Source organism: Heteronotia binoei, chromosome 16 (assembly GCF_032191835.1).
Source record: "Heteronotia binoei isolate CCM8104 ecotype False Entrance Well chromosome 16, APGP_CSIRO_Hbin_v1, whole genome shotgun sequence".
NCBI classification, from domain to species: Eukaryota; Metazoa; Chordata; class Lepidosauria; order Squamata; family Gekkonidae; genus Heteronotia; species Heteronotia binoei.
In genome coordinates, this window is record NC_083238.1 from 1,755,451 (window position 1) to 1,782,929 (window position 27,479).

General features: G+C 41.3%; 1 protein-coding gene across 1 annotated transcript in view; it reads right to left on the reverse strand.

Annotated features, from left to right (window-relative positions):
• ZRANB3 (zinc finger RANBP2-type containing 3) overlaps positions 1 to 27,479 on the reverse strand; it is a 208,443-nt gene that overhangs the window by 101,881 nt on the left and 79,083 nt on the right. Inside the window, exons 4-8 of the mRNA XM_060257117.1 lie at positions 26,915 to 27,093; positions 25,527 to 25,758; positions 22,906 to 22,991; positions 19,516 to 19,687; positions 2,348 to 2,476 (exon numbers count right to left, since the gene is read on the reverse strand). Of these exons, the coding sequence (XP_060113100.1) occupies positions 2,348 to 2,476; positions 19,516 to 19,687; positions 22,906 to 22,991; positions 25,527 to 25,758; positions 26,915 to 27,093 (798 nt within the window). The remainder of the gene's footprint in view (positions 1 to 2,347; positions 2,477 to 19,515; positions 19,688 to 22,905; positions 22,992 to 25,526; positions 25,759 to 26,914; positions 27,094 to 27,479) is intronic.

The window sequence follows — 27,479 nt, forward strand, 5'->3', positions numbered from 1 at the left end:
AGCATTGCCATGATAAACAGATAGCAGGGCATTCTGGCTATGTAAAGACATTGCATTTGGTTCAGAGGCAGTTCTGGTGGCCCTGTATAAAGCAGGACATCTCAGAATATGTCTCCTCTTGGTCCATCTGCATCATGCCCCACAACCAGAAAGGGACGCTGGGACATTTACAGCCTCTGGCAACAGCTACCCGCCCCGGGCGGTTGTCGCTATGGTCTTCATTACAGACTTACCCCCTAGCAAAGGGAAAACATTGATTTTGGTAATTGCAGATACCTTTTCAATGCAAGCCCATCTTGTGCCGTGCTCTCAACTCCCATCAGCTAAAAGGTTGGCCCAGCTATTCCTCCAGCATGTGGTCCAGCTTCATTCATTCCCAAGGTCATCATGGACCGGGGGCCTCAGTTTATTGCCTCCTTTTGGAAGGAGTTTTGCAAACTGACAGGGACAGAATGAGGGGTTAGCTTGGGATACCATCCCCAAATGGATGGCCAATCGAAATGCCTTAATCAGCTTCTGGAGTAATTATTTGTGCTGCTTTATTAGCGTTCAGCAGGATAACTGGGTAGAACTTGTACCCTTCAATGAATATGGATACAGTAACAGCATACACAGCTCCACCCAGTCCAGCCGCTTCCAGATAGTTAACGGATACGAAGGGAAGCCTTTTCCCACCTTGCCCAGATGCCCCCATTCGGCCCTAGTGGATTTCTCTACATGGTGGACTTCTCTTACCAAGTCATGAGGGGTCATTCAGAACAACATTAAGCATTTCCTCTATTCCTTCACCCAATCCAAATCACTTATAAAGGTATTAAACAAAACAGGTCCCAGGACAGATCCTTGAGGCACTCGTCATTCCTCTCCAAGAGGATGAGGGACCATTCACAAGCACTCTTTGGGTGTGATCTGTCAACCAGTTACAGATCCAGCTAACAGTAACAGGATCCAAAACACAACTTGTCAACAAGAATATTATGCGGAATCTTATCTGAAATCAAAATAAACTATGTCTGTCGCATTCCCTTGATCCAGCAAGGTAGTAACTTTCTCAAAAAAAGAGAAAAGGTTAGTCTGACTTGTTCTTGAGAAACCCATGCTGGCTCTTAGTAATCACAGCAATCTTTTCTAAATGCTCAAGGACTGACTTTCATTATTTGTTCCAAAACTTTTCCAGGTATAGACGTTAAACTGACAGGTCGTTAGTCACCCAAATCCTTCTTTTCCTCCATCTTTCCCCTTCTTGAAGATGGGGACATTTGCCCCCCTCTAATATTCTAGCACTTCATCCGTTCTCCAAGAATTCTCAAAAATAATGGCCAGAGGCTCAGAAATTATGTCTCTGGGTTCTTTTAGTACTGGAATGATCGGCCACAAAATGGAATGACAGCAGCAGCATTCTGGTAATGGAATTCCACTCTGGGGGGGCCCTCATTCCAATCCCAGAATGCTTCTGCTACTCCTAGGGACTGTCACGTCACTCTTGGGGCTGTTACTACAGTCTCAGAGTAGTCTATCTGGGCCCAGATACCTTAATGGAAAACCCATTTTGCATTTTCTTTGCAACTTTGTGCTGCAATGTATTTCAGTGGAGTGGAGCTCAAGTAGTTTCACCTTCCAGTGTTTGTATGCTAGATGAAGCTGTTGTTTGCTAAAGTTGTCTACTTGCAAATAAATTGTTGATGTTTTGAGCCAGCTTGTCTCTGAAGAATGGACCTGAGAATGGGTACCTAAAGTGAGTACTCTAACCTAGAAACCCACAGCCAAAGGGGGACATTACACTGGCCATTGCCATTCTGAGTAGATCTGGGGTGGGGGGAAAAAGCTTGCAATGCCCAGCCATTTCATGTTTTCCTAAGCTCAGAGCATTTTATATCTTTAGTTTCTGCTGTTATCCTCATGCTTTTTCTTGATGTTTTATTTTACAAATTACATTGCTAAATTCCACTACTCCTCCGCCTTCCCATTTTAGGCAGACATCTTTTAAGGGTGGGGGGGGGAGCAGGTTTGGGAGGTGTCAGTTATCAAAGATTGTTAAACAAAATATCATAAGGGTTTTAAGCATGTTTGTTTTTTAATTCAAATATCTTTGTGTTTTTCTGTATCCTTTATAAAGTTTTATTTCCACTGCCTGGCATTATATTTTAAGGCACACATGGCCCAGCGGAAAAAAGTCCCATTTATGTCAGACAACTGAGTTTTACACCCCTGCATTGGCAGCTAGACTTCTCATGAAACACAGAAAGACACTGGAACAACTCTATGCTGGTAAATGTATTATTATAATAATAGTAAGAAAAACATAGTTTAAATAAATATCAACAACTACAAGAAGCTTTAAGATTACCTTGGCAATAGCAGTCTGTTTAAACATGTGTGTAATGAGGCCCATCATCTGGACAAAGTCAGTTTCTGTAGAAATTAAATCTGAAGTCCTCATTAATTTCTCCCACTCTTCAAAACTAACATTTAATTCCTACATGGAAAGAAACAACATTTAGAGACAAAAATGTGAAAGGCCAAAACAATTACTGTTTCTCTGAATTATACCCTGATATTGCTACTGAGAAAACAATAGTCACTGGAAATTCCAGATCGTTCACAGAAGAATATCATCTCAGAGGTAGGTCAATAACATTAAGTATAGAATATAAATCAAGCTGAGAAGATAAAACACAGTTTATTCTGCTTGGATTATAAATCAGTGGCTCAAAGCATGCTCAATTAAGGTCCAAAGGAAAATCAAAACTACTTAAGAAATCAAAATTACAATGAAAGCAAAAGGCAATGGTATACTCAATTATAAATGCAATGATCAGATTGTATATTATTGTGTATATTAATTGCTTAGACTTCAAATTTAGAATGCTGTTGATTACATTTTTCAAAAATCCTGCTCTTTCTTCAGAGTTCATGGTAGTATATATACAATTCCCTTCTCTTATAACAACCAACCCATTAGGTAGGCTAGGATACAAGACAATGTGCCTAGATCATTTAAGTAAGTTTTATGGCTGAGTGAAGATTTGAACTTGAACAGATCTGACCATAGCCCAATGAAAATCTAGATTTTTCTCCTACACCATGTGTGATGGGCTGAAAGCAGTCTGCCTGAGTGAATTGAGAAGCTCACTCTGATTGGCTGAGCCGCTTCCATAGTAACAAATGTATCAAGTGGAAGGAGGCAGCCAGGGGGAGAAATCTCCTCAGTATTCAGTCTGAAGTGGAGTTTGGAGCAGAGAGCAGACTGAGTGGGAGTTCAGTTCCTGAGACAGAGCTGGTTGTGATTTAGAGCTCTTGTCTGTATGAGAATTTATTTGTGTGAATGGGCTAACAATAACACTTTCTGGGGAAAACTCTCAAGGCTGTGGCACAGAGTGTCACAAGGCAGAGTAAGACTTTAAGACTGCTGAGGAGTTCTGTCAGACCAAAGGGCAGACTCCTGATTCTAAGCTAGAACACCAAAACACAAACACTGTGAGAGGGACAAAAGATTCTTGTGGCTGTGTGGAAATCCCAGAAGTCAGATAGAGATTCTAGCTGTGTAAGGGGACTTAACACAAGTGAATGAGGTGCTAGTGTGAAGAACTCTCAAGGGTGTTAGTGTCCATGGTATAGCTCTACAGTCTAGAGCAGGGGTGTCAAACTCATTTATTATGAGGGCCAGATCTGACATAAATGAGATCGTGTCAGGCTGGGCCATGTGTGTACCTATTTAAAATTAGGTAACAGAGATATAAACTTTATAAAGCACACAAACACAATTAAATATTGTTTAACAAATGCTTAAACATTAGCGCTTATTGGCCTTAAAGGTGCTTTTTCTGAATTTTTCCGATGGAATCCAGGGAAGTGGGCAAAGGAAACTCTAGCTCTTTCTTTTCTTCCCCAGGAGTGGGGAGGAGCCTCAGCCAACAGAAGGAAGAGAGGCTTGGCTCAGTAGCTCAGCTGTGCGATTGAGAGAGCCTGGTAAAACAAGCTCTTCCTCCCCCCTTCCCCTCCAAAGGAGGAGCCTCAGCCAATGGAGAAAACAGGCTTTGCTCTGTAGCTCCAGTGAGATTGAGCAAGCCTGGCAAGGCAAGCTGTGATGCAGAAGGAACCAAGAGAGAGGGAAAAGGAAGCAAATGGCAGCCAGTTGCTCAAGGGCCTGATTTGGCCCCCGGGCTACATGTTTGACACCCCTGGTCTAGAGGATACCTAATTTGCTAGGGGAAAGGGCCTGTGAAGGGGAGATCTGTCACAAGTTAGGTCAGTCCTCTGAATGAAATAGTGTGTGGAGATATATTTGAAAAGCCAAAACCAACTATAAAAGTCTTTCTAGAGTAAATAAATGTTATCTAGTGTGAGGGAAACGCTGTTTGTTTTTATATTATATCAAAATTAAATTTTAAAAAATCAAACTAAAATATTACAGTTCCAGCCTGCCAGCATAAAAAGTGTTCTTGAGTTCTTAATTACTTGGATTTTCTGCCTTCCAACTGTTTTATATACATGATCATCTGATATTATTTCCTCCCTTCCTAGCATTTCTGTACAGAATAAATCTATTATTTGGTCGAGCTTTTAAAATGCCATCAGTGTCTTTATTATTTCTGACAAGGTTAATTTTGGGTTCTCCTGAGGTACTGGGTAAAAGTGACAAAATTCAAAGCAGTCCCTTTTTTACCTGCTGACCCTGACGACCTTCACACCATGTAACAAAATATCTTTGATAAGCTTTAATATTTTCAAAAATGGCTTGGAGTGTATGGTTTTTCTTCCATAAAAATCAGCCTACTGAGTTTCATGAATAATAATATAATAATAATAATAATAATAATAATTTTTATTTCTATCCCGCCCTCCCCGCCTAGGCGGCTCAGGGCGGCTAACAACAACTTACACATTAACATAAATAATAAAACTTTAAATTTAACAATTAAAATTAAACATAAAAACCAGTCAGTTAAGTTAAAATACATAATTCAATAGACTAAATATATGAGTATATCTGGCAGCGATAGAGCTGTTATGGCGCTGGTTCTGCCAGTTTAGGTAGTCTTATGGATGGCGGTTGATTGGTTGAATTGGTTGATTACCTCGATTGTGGTCACAGTTATTAAACTTTACATGTTTAGCAGTCATTTTATAATCCATCTTGATATCTTTTTCTCTATTCTTATGAGAGCTCAACAAGAAGTTCCAGATATACTTATTTAGAAAACCTATGAAGGCTGTTTGAAGCAATTCTCAAAAAAAACAAAAAAACAAATATGGTGGTATTAGAATTGTGGCAGTCAACTCCAAACTCCAACATAAAATTTATATTTTTATGGATTTGGAACAAGTGCAGGCTGTCCACTCCAGAAAGCAGTCCCAGATGGCTCAAAATATAATATTAAAAACAGTCTTAAGCACCCAAAACAAAATAGCCAAGAATAAACAGATGTTTCTACAAACCTGTGAAACATCCTAGTATTGTAGAAAAATTGAAATTTAAAAACAAAACAAAACTGAAAAAAACAACAACACTGGGAGGTTCAAGCCCTCCAAAATAAGAGAAGCAACACCTGTAGCTTTAAGAAATAAAAGCCCTCTGTAATTATTGCTAGGCAACCATAACACTATTTCAAGTTTAAGCCTTGGTTTCTGTGAGTAAAAGACAGGGGCGGGGGGCGGTGCCTTTCACAGGGCTGTTTTGGCTTTTGTGAGGGGACGCATAAGGGTCAGGCCTGGCTGAGATCACCAGGCAACTTGCTAACAAGCAACCTGGCTGAGTCACTCAGGCCTGGATGTTCAACAGCAGCTACCCAACAAAAGCCAATGTTCTGCAGTGGTTAGAGTTTCATACTAGGGTATGGGAGACCCAGTTTCAAATTCCCATTCTGCCATGGTGCTCATTGGGTGACTTTGGGCCAGTTATTCTCACCCTAACCCTGGGTTGTTGTGATGATAAAATGGAGGAAATGAGAATGATGGAAGTTGTTTTGGGTCCTCATTATGGGAAAAGGCAAAATATAAATTAAGTAAAGAAATAATAAATATAGCCAAAATGGAGGTGGAGGGGGGAGCAATAAAAAAGTTGGTCAGTCAGTGGAAAGAGAAGAGGAAAGAAGGAAAGGCAAAGATATGGGGCGGTACCCCATATTTTGCTTTTCCTCCCTTTCGGTCTCTCTGTATCTGATCTACTGCTACAGGACACCATTTCCCCCCTTGTCTCAGGCTGTTTCTTTTCTGGAAGAGGATAGGGAGGAGAGCTCAGCCAATCAAGGGAAGGCTATCTTTGGCTGTTTCCATTCTCCTCCCTCCCTTAGCCAATCAAGGGAAGGGTTTCTTTCTTTCCTCTGCGAAGCAGTGTGACAGGCAGCTCAGCCAATGAGAGAGTAGAGAGAGCCAGAAACTTCCAGAACCAAGACTGGTTGCCTTTTACTGACAGAATCAGCTTGGCGGGCTAGCAACAGCCACTTGAGCAGGAGAGAGGAAAGGACTCAACCAATGGCATGCAAGTACTCTTGATTGATGGCTTGGTTCTGGTTTCAGTGATCCGAGCTAGAGAGTGACCCGACCTGGCTCTCAGGGGCCACTCTCTAATTGGGCAGTGGAGGGGCTCCTCACAACTGGGGGGCTTGAGTCACGGACCCTGGAAGGGTCCATGCAGGCAGGCAGCTTGATAAGTGAGACCGAAACAATGGCGGCAGCCATGTTTCAGTCTCCTCATCGCTGCGGGCATCACTGTCCCAATCGCCATTTTAAATGGCACAGAGATGAACACAGGACCTTCTTTCTTCTGTATTTCTTCATTTCGGCAACTATTGTTCTTCTATGATTCAAATCAAGTGATCTGAGTGAACCTGGTAACTGGACTCCTTGATTGTAAGTCTTTCTGATCTTTTTTTCCCTTTTACTGGAGACTGTAAAAAGCCAAACGGAGCGGCGTCGGAAGCAAACGTAAAGGGGGAATGGGGCGGACTACCTGGCTCTCTCTTCCTCCGTTTTGAGGCTTCCAAAAGACTCTGCCTAAATCTTTATATATATCTAATAATTTGCTCTGAACTAGGATTTATTAAGCTCACAACAACTTTATTAAAGAAGGTAGCTTGTCTGCATTAAATGGACTGAGTTTCCAGGAGATTTTCTTCCTTTGTTCTGAGCAGGCGGTGATGAATATAAGCTACCTATAGAAACTTCAGACATAAAGTCAGAAAGACAGTGGGAGTCTATATTCAGAAGGATAGAAGATTTATATTCTGAATAAAACTGTTTAAATGTTTATAATCTAAAGAAGAGGAAGAAGAAGAAGAGAAGATAGCTTGGGTCTGCTGAATAAAATTTTGCTGGTCTTAAATGAACAAGGAAAACGTGGTATCGAGTGGATTATAAGGAAGAGCTACCATGGGAAGAGGTGGAGGGGTTTTTTTCCTTGTTTTTATTTGCTTTTTCAAGGCTTATTTTTGTGAATTATAAATTCATTGTGGATATATATGGGGGTTTTTTTACCTTTTTCATGTGCTTTTTGATTGAATTATAATATAATTTTGTTCTGTTTTTTTGGGAGGGGAGTATTTTTGTGGGTTCCTGGTTCTTTTGGATTTATTTGTCCCCCTTTTCTTCGCCTTGTGGGCAGTTGGATACAAGATTTACTTGGAGTTTTTTTTCTTGTGTAGCTCTGGAGAGAAGTGGGTCTGGCTTGACTTGACATCTTTGGATTACAATTTATAACTTCTGTGTGGATGTTGAGAGGGTGTTTTTTGTTGTTGTTGTTGTTGGAGTACCTGGGTGAGTTTTCTAAGGATCAGATTCATCCATTTTGAAGACATATCGTAGTGGACTGTTATTGTGAGTTGGACTGCTTGGTGTTAGTGATAATCAAAGACTGTTATGATGAAATGGCCTTGCTGAATACATTGTTGATTGTTATTTGAGAAGTGTAAAACTGTTGATACAAGTTAGAAGGTTTTGTGCTTAAACAAACTACTATTTTCACAAAATATTGATATTATTTGCTGGCTAAGGAGTTTGTTGATATAAATAGGATCATTCTGTTCCAAAACAAGTTGGTGGAGTGTAAACATCTAAAGTGTCTAGGTGTCTATAACAGAGCAGATGGAGAATAAAATGGCTGCTGGGTTTAAGGAGGTCCAAAAGAATAAAGAGAACCGAGAAGGTAAACTCATAATTCCTTCGCCCAGCTTTTCATTCTGCCCAGGGAAGTTTACAACCACAGCTATGCAGGGTGATATGAAAGAAATGCAAAATACTCTCCTAACTGCCATAGCACAACTGACTGGCAAGGTAGACAACAAAGGAGAGCAGATGGCTGAGATCAAACAATTTATTTATTTATTTATTTCGATTTATATCCCGCCCTACCCCACCGAAGTGGGCTCTTGAACAAGAACTTCAACAGAACAGAAAACAAACAGCAGAGACCAATAAAGCATTGAAGCTTTTAGATGCACAGGTGTTGGACAACACTCAAAAAGTGGAGCAACTGGAAAAAGAGCAGAAAGCATATGATACTAGATTTCGTCAGCTGGAAATGGATAGAGCAGCTTATATGCTGCCGGTTCAAAATGTTTCAGAAGAAAATCTGAAGATCTACAGAAAATATTAAGTGACACTCTATCAAAAATTCTACAAACGACACCTGAGAAAATTGAGGAGTTTGATCAAGTTAAGTGGGTACCATCAAGTTTCACGAGGAGGAACAAACCGCCTAGTGAAATTCACTTGAAACTTACAAGGAAGAAGACTAGAGATAACATTTTGAGGCAAGCAAGAGATAAGCCAGTGATGATAGCAGGAAATATAGTGAATATTCTGAGAGAGGTACTGTGGCAAAAGAGAAAAGAATATCAAACTCTGACAAATTTCCTGAGAGAAAGAGAAATACCACACACGTGGCTTATGCCAGAAGGTCTACTTTTTACGTATGAAGAGGATAAATTCTATCTTCAAAGCTAAAAATTTCTTAGAGAAAATGGAAAAGAAAGAGGGAAAGAAGAAGGAAGAGGAAGAAGAAGAGGAACTTTAGGAGGAAGAGGACTCAAGCAGAGCAAGGAAATTTCCAACAAGACTGCAGATTAAAAAGGATAAAAAAGATAGTGATAAGAAAACCCATAATGGCATCAATAGTCTCTATCAATATTAATGGACAATTCTCCTATAAAAAGGAGGAAGACCTTCAAATGCTTAACAAAATTGGAGATGGATATAATTTGTTTATAAGAAACCCACATTTTGGCAAAAGATCAGAACCTCTTGAGGAATAAGAAACTTGGCAATCTATTTGCAATAGTAAACCTTAAAAAAAAGAAAAGGGGGCTGGCAATTTACATAAAAGACAAATTTAACCCACAGTTACAATATGCCTCAGAAGATGGAAGAATTTTATTAGTAGAAATCACTGTCGATAGCAAAAAAATTTTATTGGCAAATATCTATGCACCGAATGAAAATCAGGAAAGCTTTTTTAAAGACTTACATTCTAAATTAGTAAATCTAGATTACGCAGATTATCATCCAATAGGAGACTTCAATGCAGTTTTTGACAGAAAACTGTACAAAAAAACACACAAGAGCATTAAAGTTAAAGGACTTCAGTTGCCAACAAGCTTTTTGAAACACGCAGAAGAACTGAATTCAGTTGATGCATGAAGAACAAGATACCCAAATACAAGAGATTTCACATACTACTCTCCTAGTCATCAGTCGTGGTCAAGAATAGATATGTGTTGGCTGTCTACAAAGCTGATTAGGTATCCAATTCTGGATAAGATAGAGGTTGACACCACTCTTTCCTCTTCACTTAACCAACGGGTTATCCACAAGAGTATTCTTTTCTTGTGATCACTCTATAGCTGTACAACTTTATTTTATATAACAGCATGTATGTGTAATGAAAATTAAGGCATTACTGTATCAATGTTATCCTCTGTATACAAACATTATACTTAAATAAATAAAAATTGTTTTGTTACAAAGCTGATTAAAGAACTTGTGGAGATGGAAATTCAACCAAGCATCATATCACATCATAATCCGGTAATGATAAAACTCAAGGGAAAACAATTGAGAAGAATTTGGAGACTAAACACGTCAATTTTAAAAGATAAAGATTTTCTTCAAGAAACTAAGACAGAAATAGAATTCTTTTTGAAACAGAATATAACCCAAGAGGTGAAGATGCAAATGCTAAGGGATACAGCCAAAGCATACTTTAGGGGACAAGCAATTAGACTCAGTGCCAAGAAAAAGAACTGAAAATTTTCAAAAATTAATGTTACAAGCAGAAAAAGCTGAAAAGAATTTAAAAATACAACCTACAAAACAGGAGTTTCAAAATAAAATAAAAAAATACATCAACTCAATCTACTACTTGTAGAGGAAACGGAGAGAAAATTAAGATTTGCTAGACATAATTATTTTGAACATGCTAATAAACCGTGAAAATGGTTGGCAAAAAGGAGAAACTGAGAAAAAGGAGTGCAAAAAGAACAATACCAGTATTGAAAGATGAAAACAATAAAGAGAAATTCCAAAGACAAGAGATATGCCACATTGTGGAACAATTCTATAAAAGATTGTATGAAACTAAACAAGTGCAAAAGGAAGATTTAGACGAATACATTAAACAAAACAATCTCAATACATTTTCAGAGGAGCAACAGAAAATTTTAAATGGACCAATAATGATAAGTGAAGTGGGAGAAGCAATGGAATCTCAAAAAAATAGCAAATCCCCAGGGCCAGATGGTTTACCTGCAGAATTCTACAAAGCCTTTGAAGATTGTTTATTGGTACCATTCAAGCTTCTGACTGAAAAGATTCAGAAAGAAGCTCAAATACCAAATTCATGGCAAGAAGCTACAATATCTTTAATTCCAAAAGAGGGTGCAGATCTGAAATACAAAGAATTTTCGGCCAATTTCTCTTCTAAAAGTAGACTATAAAATTTTTGCTTTGATATTGGACGACATTTAAAGAAAGTTTTATCAGTTATAATACCAAGCAGGATTTCTCCCGAGAAGATATTTGAAAGACAATGTTAGAATAGTATGTAATATAATGGAATACTATGAGAACCATCCAGAGAAACAATTGGCATTAATTTGCCTGGACGTGGAGAAAGCTTTTGACAACGTACGCTGGCAATTTATGTTACAACAACCGAAGGATATGGAATGAGGCAAGAACTTTTTCAGAACGATTCAATCAATATACTCTTGCCAAAGGGCAAAGGTGATGGTGAATGGCGAATTAACAGAAGTACAAGACAAGACTGTCCATTGTCACCGCTTCTTTTTATTCTATGTTTAGAGATATTAAACAAACAAATAAGAGACGATCCAATCATTAAGGGGACGCTGATTAAGGGTGAACAATATAAACTGAGGGCCTTCGCGGATGACTTGGTTTTCATATTAGAGCAACCATTAGACTCGATTGATCATTTGACAAATAAGATCAACCAATTTGGGTACTGGGCAGGATTGAAGATAAATTCTCAAAAAAAAATTTTTGACTAAGAATATGACAGTGGAACAAATTCAACCTCTCCAACAAAAATCAGGATTTTCGCATGAGAAAAGTGTCAAATATTTGGGTATATATATCACAAATAAATGCAGCAATTTAAAGATGGACAATTATGATAAACTGCTCAAAGAGATTAAAAAAGATTTGGAAGGATGGCAAGATCTGAATATATCTCTGATGGGATATAGCATCAATAAAAATGGGATATAGCATCAATAAAAATGAGCATTTTACTAAGAGTGTTATTTTTATTTCAAACCATTCCAGTGGTATTAACTAATGTGTTTTTTCAAGAATTGAATAAAATGATCTCTGAATATATTTGGCGAAAGAAAAAACCAAGAATTAAATTAAAGACACTACAAAATTCTAAAGCAAGAGCAGGCCTGGGTCTTCCAGATTGGCAACTATATTACAGAGCTTGGGGCTATCCTGGGTGAGAGACTGGGCGTTATTGAATGACAGGAGACAGTTACTGTCAGAGGGACATGATCTCACCTTGGGCTGGCAAGCGTATCTATGGTATCAAAGACTAGAAGGACATCCCTACTTGTTGCAGAAGTCTTTGTACCACACAGGAATATGGTTAAAACCGAGAATTTATCAAAAAATTCCAAGGTGGGTCTCCCCAATAGAGGCATTTACACCCCAAACCTCATAAAACCAAATCAGAATTATAGATATGAAGAATTGCTGAAAAAAGATAGACAACTGAAAACCAAGGAAGAATTAGAAGACATGGACATTAAAATGAGTTGGTGGCTGAGAACACAAGTAGAATCCAGATATGCTAAGACAATAGACTTTATCATGCAACAATACCCATTTGATAAAAAATTTTGGGTCCTAAGGAGAAATTAATATCTAAATTATACTCACATCTATTACAGATGAAGATGCAAGACGAAACTGTAAAAGATTGTATGGTCCAATGGGCTAAGAATGTGGGCCGTAATATTATGTTAGAAGAATGAGAGAGGTTATGGAATTGTAATATTAAACTAACGAAGTCAGTAGCCTTTAAGGAAAACCTATATGTTCTATAGATGGTATGTAACTCCACAAAAACTTTCTAAAATGTATTCTAATATGTCTAATAAGTGTTGGAAATGTATCAAACATGTAGGGTCATTTTACCACGTGTGGTGGACCTGTGAAAGGGTGAAAGACTATTGGAAGATGGTGCATGAACTATTACAGAAAATTTAAAAGACACAGATTCAATTCAAACCAGAACTATTTTTATTGAACATATATCCTAGCCATTATACGAAAGAGATGAGACATTTACTGACTCATATGAACACTGCAGCCAGAATTCTTTTGGCACAGAGATGGAAACTGCAAGAAATCCCCACGAGAGTGGACTTGATGGGGAAAATATTGGAAATGGCTGAGATGGACTACGTATCCCAGATACTTGCTGGGAAATCTAAGGAAGAAGCAAGAAACTATTGGGAGAAGCTATATGTTTGGTTAGATACTTAAGATCCTTTGATGTGAACTTTTTTCTTCTTACTTGCATCTGTAATGTAAACTGCTATATTATAGATATGAGAAATGTAAATTTAAATACATAATCTAATGGAAGACTTACAATTTTACAATGGTTACAGCATGTTACCTAATCTAGGATGATACAGTGATAAACGACAACCTTGCTGCCTCTGTCTGGAGCACTCTGGCCAATGCCAGCTTCTCTTTGGACAGGAGCTTGATGAAGGGAAGCATCCACTCCCACAAGAAAAGTTGATATCTTGCAATAATATCTTGAAACTGAGGTAGGCTGAGGTGTAGAACTGTCGGCATATGAAGCAGAAATGCCTTAACAAGATAGCAACTTGTAGACAGATCATGTTGATCTATCTGACAGGTAAAGATCACATGACTGGACATACTGCATCAGCTTGCAGATGTTGCTTCAGTGACTCAGCATGTCTGTGCTGATTAACTCTGTATATAAGTCTGTAATATACTTGCCAGTGTGTGCCATTGTGATATCAGGTGTCTGGCGAAGCAGTTTGTCGGTAAGAATTATGACTGACTATAAGGACTATGTATATATATTGTAAATAACATTGTAAATAGTACCAACCTCTGCTGGTGTGTGTGCACATTGCTTTGGAGCTACAACGTATACCCCGCTATTAAACTTCCGTCAGGGCTATGGGCCCAGAACACTGCGCTGCTCTGTGGATGTTCTACTAGAGGTTCAGAAGTAGATGTTTTGCTGCCAGTGATGCAGAGGGTATGAAAACAGAGAGTGACCTGTCTTCCGCCAGTGCTGCAATCGACCGTGAGGAGTTGGAGAAGGAGGCCATGAGTGTCCAGAGCGTGCCTGTTGGTGAGATAACCATGGCCCAAGTGACAACAGCTTTGCTTGTTGAGAAGCTAACCTCAGACACCTATATGGTTTGGTCGCTCTGAATGGAATATTATCTAAATCGGGAGGCTTTGTGGGAGTATGTTGTGTCTCCTTCGCAAGCCCCAATAGCTGAAGATACCGTCAAGGACCAAAAGGCCTTGGCAATGATCATACTTAGTGTTGCTGATGATCAGCTTGTGCATGTTGCACACAAAGTTACAGCTAAGGCGGCGTGGGATAGCCTCAAGGCTGTGTAAGTTCAGCAGACAGCTGGCTCTCTCATATCTTTAACAAAGCAGCTGTATAGGATGGTTATGCAGCTAGGCCAGTCAATTCGGTCTCATCTAAATTCCTTGGCTACCTATTTCCAGCTTCTTGTGCAGAGAGGGAAGCAGATCCCTGAAGATGATCAAGTTTGTATTATCTTAAGCTCTTTGTCAGAGCATTACTGCACTGGAATCGATGGAACCTACAAAACTCACTTTAAGTTATGTTTCTGGCCTGCTTCTGGACGAGGAATCTCGTCAGCTTCAGAGAGATGTAGTTGCTGACGAGACCGGAAACCATGCCAAGCCGGAAGGGAGGAGAGGAGCCGACAGCTGTGTTTGTGCCAAAGACAACATGGATAGCTGCAAGAAACTTCAGGAGCCTGTTGCTTTGAGTGTGCAGCACTGTTTTATCTGTGGAGGTACAAATCATCTCAAAAGGGAATGTATGGCTACACTGAAACGTGGGGGTGAAAGGAAGCCTCGTTTTGTGCAGAAGCTACAAGCCACGTTAGTTATGGCAAATACGCCATCTCTGGAGGAGGTTTGAATTATTGACTCCGGTGCATCTCAGCATTTTGCCCGGGTCAAGAATCTTCTGCAGGATATTCATCCTTCCACATTGGAACACGTGAGTCTGGCTGATGGACGCTCTCCTGCTGTAGTGTGTCAAGGAAGCGCATGTTTTCCAGCTTTGGACCATGTATTTGACAATGTGCTCTGTGTCTCATTCCTTGAAAACAACCTGTTGAGTATTTGTACCTTGGACAAGGCTGGTTTCAGTGTTGTGTTTAAAAACAAATGCTGTAACATTCTCAAAGGTGAAAGAGTCCTTGCTGTAGGAACGCTCAAGAACAATGTGTATGTACTGGATAACAGGTTTGGTAAGGCACAGTGTGTTACCAATAAGAGCCCCCATGACAATTGCATTCATTTGTTGCATAGGCGTCTAGGTCATGCTAGTTTTAGCACCATTAACAAAACTCTGGCATTAATTGGCAAAGAGGTAGTACAGGAGTGTAAAACATTCTTGGATTGTGATGTCTGTAAGCAATCCAAATCCAAAGCGCACCCAGTGGCAAAACAGAGTGTAAGGGTAACAGAAAAGCCCTTAGCTTTTCTAGTACACTCTGATGTTGTGGGGCCATATCCTCACAGTCATTCTAATCGACGTTTTGCTTTGGTGTTGGTGGATGATTTTTCTCGGTTTACATGGCTGTTTCCCCTTCAGAGAAAATCTGAGGTATGTGCTACAGTGAAACTGTGGGCAAGGAATGTACAAAAGCAACTAGGACATGAGATCTGTGCATTCCAGTCAGATATGGGTGGAGAATATATATCAGGGGAATTAACGCACTGGCTAAACTCCCAAGAGATAAAGCACAGGGTTGCCAATATAGCCTTTCCTCAAAAGAATGGTGTAGCAGAAAGAAAGGAAGGGATCCTACAAATGATGATGCATTCAATGTTGAAAGATGCAAATCTTCCTATATCATTTTGGGCTGAAGCTATGAAAGCAGCCTGCTATGTTCTTAATAGACTATGGAGCCGAGCTGTGAACAATATTCCCTACAAAGTGCTATATAGAAGGGACCCTAGCATAAGTCACCTAAGGGTGTTTGGTACTAAAGCATGGGTGAATGTCCCTCTTGGACAACAGAGAAAAGGGGGGGTGAGAGCAAAGAAACTTACATTTCTGGGATATCAAACAGGGATGAAGTCATATCGTTTTTCTAACACTCACAATGCTCTAAGTTTCAGCCGGTCTGCAACTTTTTATGAAGCCGCAGATTGGTCTAGGATTCATGCCAATCAAATACCTCCCCTGGTTCTCTTACCTTTGACTGATTCACCACAAATTAAACAGGAGGTGATATCTCTAGCCCCTGAGAATGTGCAAAGTGCAGAAGCATTGCCCAGGGTGTCTTCCAGAGTTACCAAAGGTTTTCCCCCAGAACAATATGGTGTGTCTGTGAATCATGTATTTGTAAAAGAGCCTAAAGATTACAGTGAAGTGCTGTCTCTGGGAACAGAGGAACAGACCACTTGGCTGCAAGCCACGGAGGCAGAGTATAAATCACTGGTATCTCACAATGTGTTTTCTGTGGCTGAGTTACCCACTGGTAAAGCGATCAGATGCCGCTGGCTCTTTAAGAAACCAGATGGGGGAATGAAATGTAAAGCTCGCTTAGTGGCGAAAGGCTTCTCTCAGATAGAAGGACAAGATTTCGATGAATCATTCGCTCCCAAAGCGCGGGCTGAAACAATTAAAGTAACTTTAGTAAAAGCAAAAGCAGAAGGAATGTCAATTAATCATTTTGATTTTGACACTGCTTATATAAACGCTCCTGTACGAGAGGAACTCTATTTAGAGCAAATCCCAGGGTATACTTGTAACAATTCAAATGTGGTGTTAAGATTGCATAAATCTTTGTATGGATTAAGACAAAGTGCATTTGCCTGCAGTGAATGTCTTAGCAAAACACTAATTGATCATGGGTTCAAACAAAGTATGCCTGATCCTTGTCTCTAGAATATCACCATTTGTAACAAAATCTGTTACTTGCTAGTATTTGTGGATGATATTTGCCTGAGATGCCACCATGAAGAACAACTGAAATGGTTCACTCACATGATACAAAAAGTGTTTAAAACTAAACACCTTGGCCCTATCCAGAACTACTTTGGTGTACATGTCACCAGGAGTGACTGTGGATGGTTTGAATTAAGCCAAGAACGCAAAATCAGACAATTGCTGGACAAGTATGGAATGTCAAAAGCACACAGTGCATGTACACCAATGACTACAGGTTATTGCAGGGAAACAGAAGATGAGGTATTTCCCCACAAGGCAGTATATCAATCATTAGAAGGTTCATTGCTGTACATAGCATGCTGGACACGTCCCGACATATGTATTGCTGTTCATTGGTTGTGTCAAAAGAGTGCCTGTCCATACAGAAAAGATTTGGTAGCAGCAAAAAGAATCCTTCGATATTTAAAAGGAACTGTTAGCAATAAGCTAGTCCTGAGTTCAGATAAGGAACAAACATTATTAGCCCATTGTGATGCCAGCTGGGGAGAAAGAGTAGATGGTAAATCAACGTCTGGTTATGCCATCTACATGTTTGGAGCCTTACTGTTATGAAAGTCAATTAAACATGCATGTGTCTACTACCTAATATGAAGCAGAGTATTCAGCTTTTAGTGACTGCCTGGTACAATTAGAGTGGTGTTATCAGTTGCTTATAGATCTGCATGTAAACTGTAAATTGCCTGTAATTATACATTGTGACAGTTTAGCAGCTCAACAATTGGCAAACAATCAAGGAATCCGTACAAGGAGTAAACACATCAATATTCACTATCAGAATGTACAGACAGCTGTGTCTCCAGGATTTGTTTCTTTACAGCACTGTGCATCAGAACATAATGTAGCTGACATATTTACAAAATGTTTATCTGTGGAAAAGTTCGAATATCTCCAAAGTAAGTTGTGTCTCACAAGTTTTACCTTGGGAGGCGCGCCGGCATATGAAATAGAAATGCCTTAACAAGATAGCAACTTGTAGACAGATCATGTTGAACTATCTGACAGGTAAAGATCACATGACTGGACATATTGCATCAGCCTGCAGCTGGTGCTTCAGTGACTCAGCATGTCTGTGCTGATTGGGTAAAAGGACACATAACTCTGTACATGTCTGTGATATACTTGCCAGTGTGTGCCATTGTGGTATCAGGTGTCTGGCGAAGCAGTTTGTCAGTAAGAACTATGACTGACTATAAGGACTATGTATATATATTGTAAATAAAACTGTAAATAGTACCAACCTCTGCTGGTGTGTGTGCACACTGCTTTGGAGCTACAACGTCTACCCCACTATAAAACTTCCGTCAAGAACTTGTGACCCACCATATTCAGTTTATGGCACTCCTTGTCTGTTGGAGCAGAGTAGTACAATTATCACCTCCTGGGTTGCATCTCCTCTGAGACCAAGAAGGTAAGTGGAGGGTGTGCAGAGAAATAATTAAATGTGTAGAGAAATGATTCCTTGACTCTATAGAGCTGCTCAACCTGCTTAGTGCTGGGTTGCAGTGATGAAGGACATTGCCAGACCTGTGGGGTGATGTCATTCAAACCCTCCAATATTGGTAATCCAATGGTTCCAGGTGAAACAGAGTACAGTTCATTCAAAATATTGTCTTTCGGCTCAGTGGTAGAGATCTTGATTTCCAGAGACTGGGTCATTTGAGACATTTGGTCCCCATATATTTTAAAGTCTTTGGTGGGCAAAGCCAAAGAAGTATCCCCAACTTGTTCATTGAGGCTTGGTTCCAAAGCAGTGGAGTCAGTTGCCTCCCCTACCTACGTATCACCAGAGGAGGCTGGCTGAATAGAAAAGGCTGCAAAAAGCGGATAATAGGGCCTATCATAAAAATAATTGTCAGGATCTGGATGTCTATGATGACCCCTTTCCCAGTCGGGTCCATAACAAGGGGACATGGAGTATGGATCCACTGGCCATTGCATTGGAGGAGGCAATGATGCAAGGGTATAAATTGCTTGGTCTCTGCACTGGTGACCAACTGGTCGGTTGGTAGCTCTTGATCTCATTGTTAGACAGCATGACGGAGGCAGCTGGAGCTAACACATTCCCTATGTCCTAGGTGGAAAGACCTGACTCAGGGGTATGAGGTTTCAGTGTCTTTGAAGAAAACTCTTTTGTCTTCTCTTTCCCCTTCTTTGTCTTTTTGGCTGAGGGTTCAGAGGAAGTCTGTTGCCAAACTGGGAACACAGAGTACAACTTTGATCCACTGTGAGCAGGATCCTGTGGGTGGGGCTGAGGTGGTCAAAGCCGATTTGTCTTTAGGCTTCACAGGGGCAGGTTCAGAAGACCTGAGCTCCTTATCCCACATGGTAGCTGTGAGTTTCAAGGCCCTGTTGCTGCATGCCTTGGGGGTGAACTTCAAGCAGGCCTTGCAAGACAACATTGCACAGTCCTCCACAAGGCAGAAGAGACATAGCTTATGGTCATCAGTCTGTGTCATCTTTGCACCACACAAGGTACACTTCTTGAATAATGCCTCCTGTGCCATTGCAGGTACAGGAGGCAGAAGGATTCCTTTGCTGAAGAAGAGCAGGAGGTTAGGAAGAACACAACCTTCTTCATCAGTGGCAGAAAAGGAACTGAGGGTAAGGGGCACTGCTGAGTGGGAGCACATGGCTGTGGGTAGGGCCAAACTTATGACTCCAGTACTCACACCCTCTGGAGGCTTATAGCTATAGACCTACCAATCAACAGGCCTGCACATTCAGTCCCCATGTGGGACTGCACAGAAGATTAACAATGAACAGTACATTACCTTAGCAGCAGTTTGGGGAAGATCAAAAGGGATGCGCTGCCTAATCTTAGGTGGTAACTGAGTTAAAACTTCCTTCTTTAGTCGCCTAATCATTACTTTGCTTAATAAATGATGCAGTTCATTTAAATTTGATGCTCCTCTGCAGTCCCATCGCTGTCTTCTACCAAAGAACCTGGGGGGGGGGTGGAATTGAAAGATGTTGAAAATATTATGATTAAGTTACATCAATATGACTTAGCATGCAATTTTCATCTAACAGAGGATGCACATAATAACAGAGGATCAACAGTCCAAGATCTTTTTGTAAAGGCAACTTTTATAAAGGAACATTTCAGTGATCTAATCAAAAGTTAACATTATTGATTATCTAAACTTTATATAAGAAACTGGGGTTGTGCTGATAGATCATGCACTCTTCTTCACTTTCTCCTCACCTAGCATTAACCATGTTGGCCACACATCAAAGCAATGTATTCTTGATATAAACCACAGTTTTATTGTAAATTAGGGATGGGAACATTGGTTTGAAGTGTGGTTTGAACATTGGTTTGAAGTCCACTCTGGGTTTTCATATTTTATAATCTGATTGGTTGCACTGTAGTTTTTAAAAATACTGCTGCTGGTTTACTAGTTCATTTTCACTACTGTTACTGCTTTTGAATTGTTTTAGTCATTACTGAGTAACTATCTTTGCGGCTGAGATTGCGTCTGCAACTTCGCGCCCCGCACAATTGTTTAACATAATTCGGACTCTTACAACGCTGCCACAAGGCAGACCAAATTCTAATGAATTGGAGATAGGCTGTGAGGCTTTAGCGAATTTTTTTGCGGATAAAATCGCGTCACTCCGCTGCGACTTCCCTGCCATATTAGATACAGCTAGCGAAACCCGAGGCTCCGTGCCTGTCTTTAGATCGTGTTTTGGACGGTTTCGGTGCTCTCAGCCTGGAGGAAGTTGACAGGATCCTCTTATCTGCATGCCCAACAACTTGTAATTGGACCCGTGCCCCTCCTGGCTTATTAAGACCTGCCAGAGGGAGCTTAGATATCCTGTACGGGATATCATAAATAGATCTCTAATGGAAGGGCATTTCCCATCAGCGCTTACAGAGGCAGTGGTCCGACCCCTCTTAAAAAAAATAACGTTAGATCCAGCCGAATTGGCACATTACCGGCCGGTCTCGAATTTGCCCTTTTTGGGCAAACTTATTGAGAGGGCAGTGGCGTCGCAGCTACAGGGCTTCCTGGAGGACGCTTCTGTCCTTGATCCCCGCCAGTCTGGTTTCCGCCCGGGCCATGGGACGGAGACAGTGCTGGTTGCCCTGGTGGATGACCTTCAACGGCATCTGGATCAAGGCGGCTCGGCGGTGCTGATGTTGTTAGACCTATCGGCAGCGTTTGATACGGTCAACCATCGGTTGCTGGCTTGCCGCCTAGCCGACGCGGGGATTCAGGGGCTGGCCTTACAGTGGCTTTCCTCTTTCCTTGATGGTCGGGGACAAAGGGTGGTGATTGGGGACGAACTGTCCCGGAGACACACGCTTGATTGCGGAGTGCTTCAAGGGGCGGTGCTTTCCCTGATGTTGTTTAACATCTATATGCGCCCCCTTGCCCAGATTGCCCGAAGGTATGGGTTGGGTTGTCATCAGTATGCTGACGACACCCAGCTCTATCTACTTATGGATGGCCGGCCTGCCTGCGCCCCAGAAAACTTGGACCGGGCATTACAGGCGGTGGCTAGGTGGCTTAGGCTGAGTGGACTGAAGCTGAATCCGGCAAAGACAGAGGTCCTTTGCTTGGGTCGTCGTGGCCCGGGAAGGGAAATCCCCCTGCCAGTCTTTGACGGGGCGCCGTTGACAGCAGCGCACAGGTTCAAGAGTTTGGGGGTACTATTGGAGCCTTCACTGACAATGGAGGCTCAGATAGCAGCATCTGCCAAGTCTGCATTCTTTCATCTTAGGCGGGCGAGGCAGTTGGCTCCTTTCCTGGAGCATGACGATCTAGCAACGGTGATTCATGCCACGGTCACCTCGAGGTTGGACTACTGTAATGCCTTTTACATGGGGCTGCCCTTATGCCGAACCCGGAAGTTGCAGTTAGTGCAGAATGCCGCTGCCCGGCTGTTATTAGGGCTCCCAAGACGGGAGCACATTCAACCGGGGTTTTGGGATCTGCACTGGCTGCCAATAATATACCGAGTCTGGTACAAGGTGCTGGTCATTACCTTTAAAGCCCTATATGGCCTAGGACCTGCCTACCTTAGGGACCGTCTCTCCCCACATGTTCCCCAGAGAGTACTGAGATCGGGTTCTCAAACCCTGTTTGTAATCCCCGGGCCAAAGGAGGCCCGTTTGAAATCTACCAGGGATCGGGCCTTCTCGGTAATGGCGCCTTGCTGGTGGAACCAGCTGCCGGAAGAGGTGAGGGCCCTGCGGGACCTTGGGCAGTTCCGCAGGGCCTGCAAGACAGTCCTTTTCCGGCTGGCTTACAACTAACCAACACTGGGAATTTGGATGGTGGTAGTGTGCATTCTGACAGACCGCTGGTTTTTATGTTTTATTAACTTACTGTTTTAAACTGCTGCTAATTGATGTTTAAAGCCAAACCTATGTTAGATTTTATTATGCTGTAAGCCGCCCTGAGTCACCTCGGTGGGAAGAGCGGGATATAAATCGAAATATAAATAAATAAATAAATCTTGTGCATTGCTTTGAATACTTTATGGCTGAGAGGCAATACAGTAATAATCCAATTCCCCTCCTAACCACAGCCTCCTCACTTGCATGACTTTTTGTTTGTGAGGGTCTCCTAAATCCCAGTAATACCTTTTCATGTCTCATATGGGGCTGCTATGGAAACAAGAAGGCGTTGAAAAGTTAGTTGATATTTTTGAGTTTAAAACAAATTGTTCAGGTCCAAGCCCAGCACTGTCCTTAGACTCACCTCTGTCATCAGTGGCAACCATCCTGGCACTCAGTTGCTGCCACCCCTCCCCACCCAAGGGCCTAGTCAAGACCACCATTTAATTTGGTGATACAGAGAGGTGGGATCAGTGAAGAAACCTTGGGGCACTTGAATGCAGCACACAGCTAGGGAAGAAGGCAAATGGCTGTCTGGCAGGGTAGGCATAGCCATGGGTGATCCTGACATCCCATAAGAGCAGAGCTCCTCACAGGAAGCCAGACCAAAGAGAAAGATGTGTGGAGGGTGCCCATGGAGAAGAAGAAGAATGTGGATGCAACCTCCACTGCTCTCTATTCTGAGGCCCCTTCTAGAGAGATGGAATGCATGCAATGCTCCTGTACCCAGTGTGGATGGAACCAGGCAATGTATCATACAAGTCATTGGGGGTACATGTGTGTGCAAGTGGAAACAAAACAATTAAAGTACCTGACATGTGCATCACAGTACTTTTTTGCATATTCAGTCCATGTTCCAAATTTTCTTGGGCAAAGTGCTTCAAGCTGCATGAAGAGCTGTAAGTAAAAATGTTTAAAAGCACTTTATAAAGATCCTTTCCTGAAATGCAATGAGGACAATTCTGACTATTCTGATCCTGCATTGAGCAGGGAGTTGGACTGGACTAAGGCCTGCTGAGAGGGCATTCGGATTCCGCTGGGAGATACAGTCAACCTATCCCTCTCCTTGGGGATTTTCCTAGGGAGTTTGAAGGAGGCTGTGGTGCACCCACTCCTGAAAAAGTCAGTGTCAAGCTTACTGTTCCTAAACGAAGTAGTTGAGAGTGCAGTGGCTGAACAACTCCAAGGTTTGTTGGTAGACACTTCTGTCTTCAACCCATTCCAGTCTGGCTTTCACCCTGGCCATGGGATGGAGACCACACTGGTCGCCTTCAAGGATGACCTCTGGAGGCATCTGGATTAAGGCTGGTTGGCACTGCTGTTACTTCTCAATCTAACAGCAGCATTTTAAATGGTTGATCATGATCTTTTTATTCACCGCCTTGCCGACACTGGGATAGGGAGGAACTGCCCTAAATGGTTTTCTTCTTTTATCCATGGTTGGGGATAGACGACGGCACTTTGAGGAGTTGTCTCAGCAACACTCACTTGAATATAGTGTGCCGCAGGGAGAGATCCTTCCCGATTTTGTTTAACATCTATACCTCACCCAGATGGCTTGGAGGTATGGGCTGGGATGTCCTCAGTATGCTGATGACACCCAGCTCTATCTGTTGACAAACTCTGCCCTAAAAGCTTTGCATGGGACATTACAGGCCGTGGCTGGATGGTTACAACAGAGCTGACTGAAACTGAATCCAATGAAAACAGAGGTTCTGTATCTGAGTTGGAAGGGAATTTAGGAGTGGGAATCTGGCTCCCAACCCTCGACAGGGCGCCATTGGTGCTGGCACCGAGGGTAAAGAGCCTTGGGGTGACCTTGGATTCCATGATTTCCATGGAGGCCCAGGTCTTTGCTGCTGCCAGATTGGCCTTTTATCATCTTAGGTGGGTCAGGCACTTGGTTCCCTACCTTACCCCCTGGGACTTAGCTACAGTGACCCATGCAGTGGTCACTTCCAGACTGGATTACTTAACTTGCTTTATCTGGGACTTTCCTTGAACCTGATCTGGAGACTGCAGAAGGTGCAGAATGCAGGTTTGCATTCAGCCAGTGCTCTGTGAAGTGTACTGGCTGCCAATAAAGTATCGGATATGATTCTTAACCTTTAAAGCCCTATGCAGCCAGGGACCTGAATATCTTCAGGACTGTCTCTCCCTATATGTGCCCCTCAGAGCCTTGCACTCTGCAGATCAACATCTTCTGGTGATCCCCAGACTGAAATATGTCCATTTAGCCTTAACCAGGGCCAAGGCAGAAAAAGCCTTGGCCCTGGTTAAGGCTAAATGGACATATTTGCTCCCACTTAAGATATGTGTCCTGCAGGACCTGTTACAGTTCTGCAGGGCCTGTAAAACAGCTGTTTCAAAAAGCCTTTGGGTGATGCAACAGATGTCCATTATATCTAGGTCTCCCCTCTGACATGGAGATGTGTTCAATGATTAAACATCTGTTTAATGAGTTTGTCACAATAGCATTGTCTCCAAGGTGATCATATTTAGTCATCTGATGTCCTAACCAAGACTGTTTTCAATTGTTTTTAATCCTGCTGTAACTATTTTGATGCATTTATCATATATTACCGTCACTACATTTGCTGAGTTGGCTTGTATAACCCACCCTGAGATCACTTGTGAGGAGAGCAGGATATAAATAAATGGCCTGTATGGCCCCATCCAACTCTGTGATTCTATGATTCAGTGGTATCAAGGACATTTGATATATGGGGCTTTCAACATCACTCACAGGACTCCCTTGGACAACTTCAGTCAGACTAGGAACAGTTTTAAAACATTTTATACATTTAGTAGTAGGTTTTTAAGAAATCTTCAGTAAACACTGTTGTGTTATCATATTAATGCTTTTTTAAAAAACCCAACAGTACAAAGTTATTTCTTCTACTACAGCAATCCCCACCATTTCTCTAACCCCCTTTTCTTCTATGGACCTGACCTGGATAGTTCAGGATAGCCTCAGAAGTGAAGCAGGGTTAGCCATGGCTAGGAACTGGAAGGGTGACTTCCAAGGAGTACCAGGGCTGTGACACAGAGGCAGGCGACAGCAAACCATCTCTGAATTGTCTCTTGCCTAAAAAACAAGTCTAGCGTACCACTTAGTGGTGCATAATGCTAAAGAGCTAGAACTTCCAGCTGCAAGATAATCTTAGGATCTCCTAGCTATACTACACACAATGCCATACAATAATTATAATTATTTTTTCTATAGAACAGGTGCTCCTAGACTAGACTGCTAATCCCACTGTTCCAAAAGAATACTTATTTGCACAAGCTTTTAAGGTAGAAATACCCCTCTCCCCAATCAGACATATAATTATCTGAAATATACAGTTACATTGTAAATTAAAAAGTGGTTTCCCAAGTGAGAAAACATGCATGGTTTTGCTTTCAGAAAGATAAAGTGATATTCAGAACCTCTTCAGGTCTTCCTAAAGCAGGAGTTCCAGTAAGGAGAATGGCCCGAACAGCATTCTGCACAAGTGGTAGCAAAATCTTGCTACGAGTAGCATTTCTGGATTTCATGTAGTGAGACTCATCAACTACCACTACTCTGAAGTTCTGTTTGTATATAGTATCTACTAAATTCTGTGCATCTGAAGTTAACAGTCCATAACCTAATATGATGACTTTGCTTGTAGAAATTCTCCTAGAAGTGGAAAAAGTAACAAAGTTGGCTACTGGCTATAAATGCAATCTTCAATACAATAGCAATCCCTTGATATAATAGTATGCAGAAATCTTTACATATGGCATGCTTTAACGTGGAACCTTAAAAACACAGGATCCTGGTTAGGATGTCAAGTTTCAGCTGCAATTTTGACACCCCTCCTTTAATATTCCAAAGAGGCACATACTAAAAGTGTGTTAATATCAAAATGGCTGCATTCAATTCCAGCTTGTGTGGAAAGTATCAAGCTCCAATTTGCACAGGCACTTAATTTTGGACATCATGGAAAATTGGAAATTGATCAAAACAGGAAGTTTTAAAGCAAGATAGATATGTGAGAGGTAGTAACAGCTAGGAACAGCAAGAGAAGCACTTAAACACTGCAAACCAGCCTATCATTGTGTCAGATAAAAATTTATGCTTAATCTCAGTTTATCGTGATGTCTGAATGCAGCCAATTTCTGTATTTGATTTAAAAGCTAAAACGATTTTAAAGTGTTTGATAGTCTCTTATTTTTTATCCCATGAAAGATAAATAAAATCCATAATTCTACATTTGCAAAGCAGGACTCAGCTAAATTCTAGAGTGTACTTGTAACCAGGGCTGGATCTAGGGGGGAGCAGAGGGGGTGCTTGTCCTAGGTGCCACTGGAAGGGGGGCACCAAATTGGGTATGGAGTCCATTCTGTTCTATGGGCCCATAAGATAGAATGAGCCCATAAGGGGGCATCATTTTTAATTTTGCCCCCCCTCAAAAAACATGTAGATCTGGTCCTGCATGTAACATACCGTAATACAACTCCTCATTTTATATTGCAGTAAATACACTGACGTTTCACTTTTCTAGTTGTTTCTACATTATAAAAAGTAATTTTAAAAAATAATTTATCAAAACAATTCCCTAAAGTGGTTAACATGCTTCACTCAAGACAAAGCAGATATTGAACCAAATATTTTAATTTGTGAAAGAATAATCTAAGTTTCACAGAAATGAAGTAGTGCCCAGTGAAAACCGAACACACAGCATGGATTCACCAATGGAGTAGGCTTATAAACAAAGTGTCAGCTTCATTTATTGCTCCTTTTGACAGATACTGTTGGAGTGAACGTATCTAACTATAAGCATGACACTTACCAAGTGTCAGTTTTATTTTGAATGATGACTATATCCTCTGGACTGAGGTCCGGAATCCATTTTTCTATTTCATCAGCCCAAGGGTACCTCAGAGATGAGGGCACCACTATTAACAGAGGCCATTCATTTTTGTAATGGTAAGATACTGCTATGGCCTGGATAGTTTTGCCTAGGCCCATCTAAGATATAATAAATATTAAGAATATTTAGACCTCTATACAGGAAAGTAAAGAAAACACATTGTCCATTGAGCTTCTTTATCTGAAAATTACAACTAGATCTCAATGAAACTGCTACTATGGTACATTTCCCAAAACCTGAATAACCTACACAGTACAAAAAACAACAGTGATAATCTCAGATTCTAGTAGGGTTGCCAAGTCCAATTCAAGAAATATCTGGGGACTTTGGGGGCGGAGCCAGGAGACTTTGAGGGTGGAGCCAGGAGACATTGGGGCGGAGCCAGGAACAAGGGTGTGACAAGCATAACTGAACTCCAAGGGAGTTCTGGCCATCACATTTAAAGGGACAGCACACTTTTTAAAATGTCTTCCTTCCATAGGAA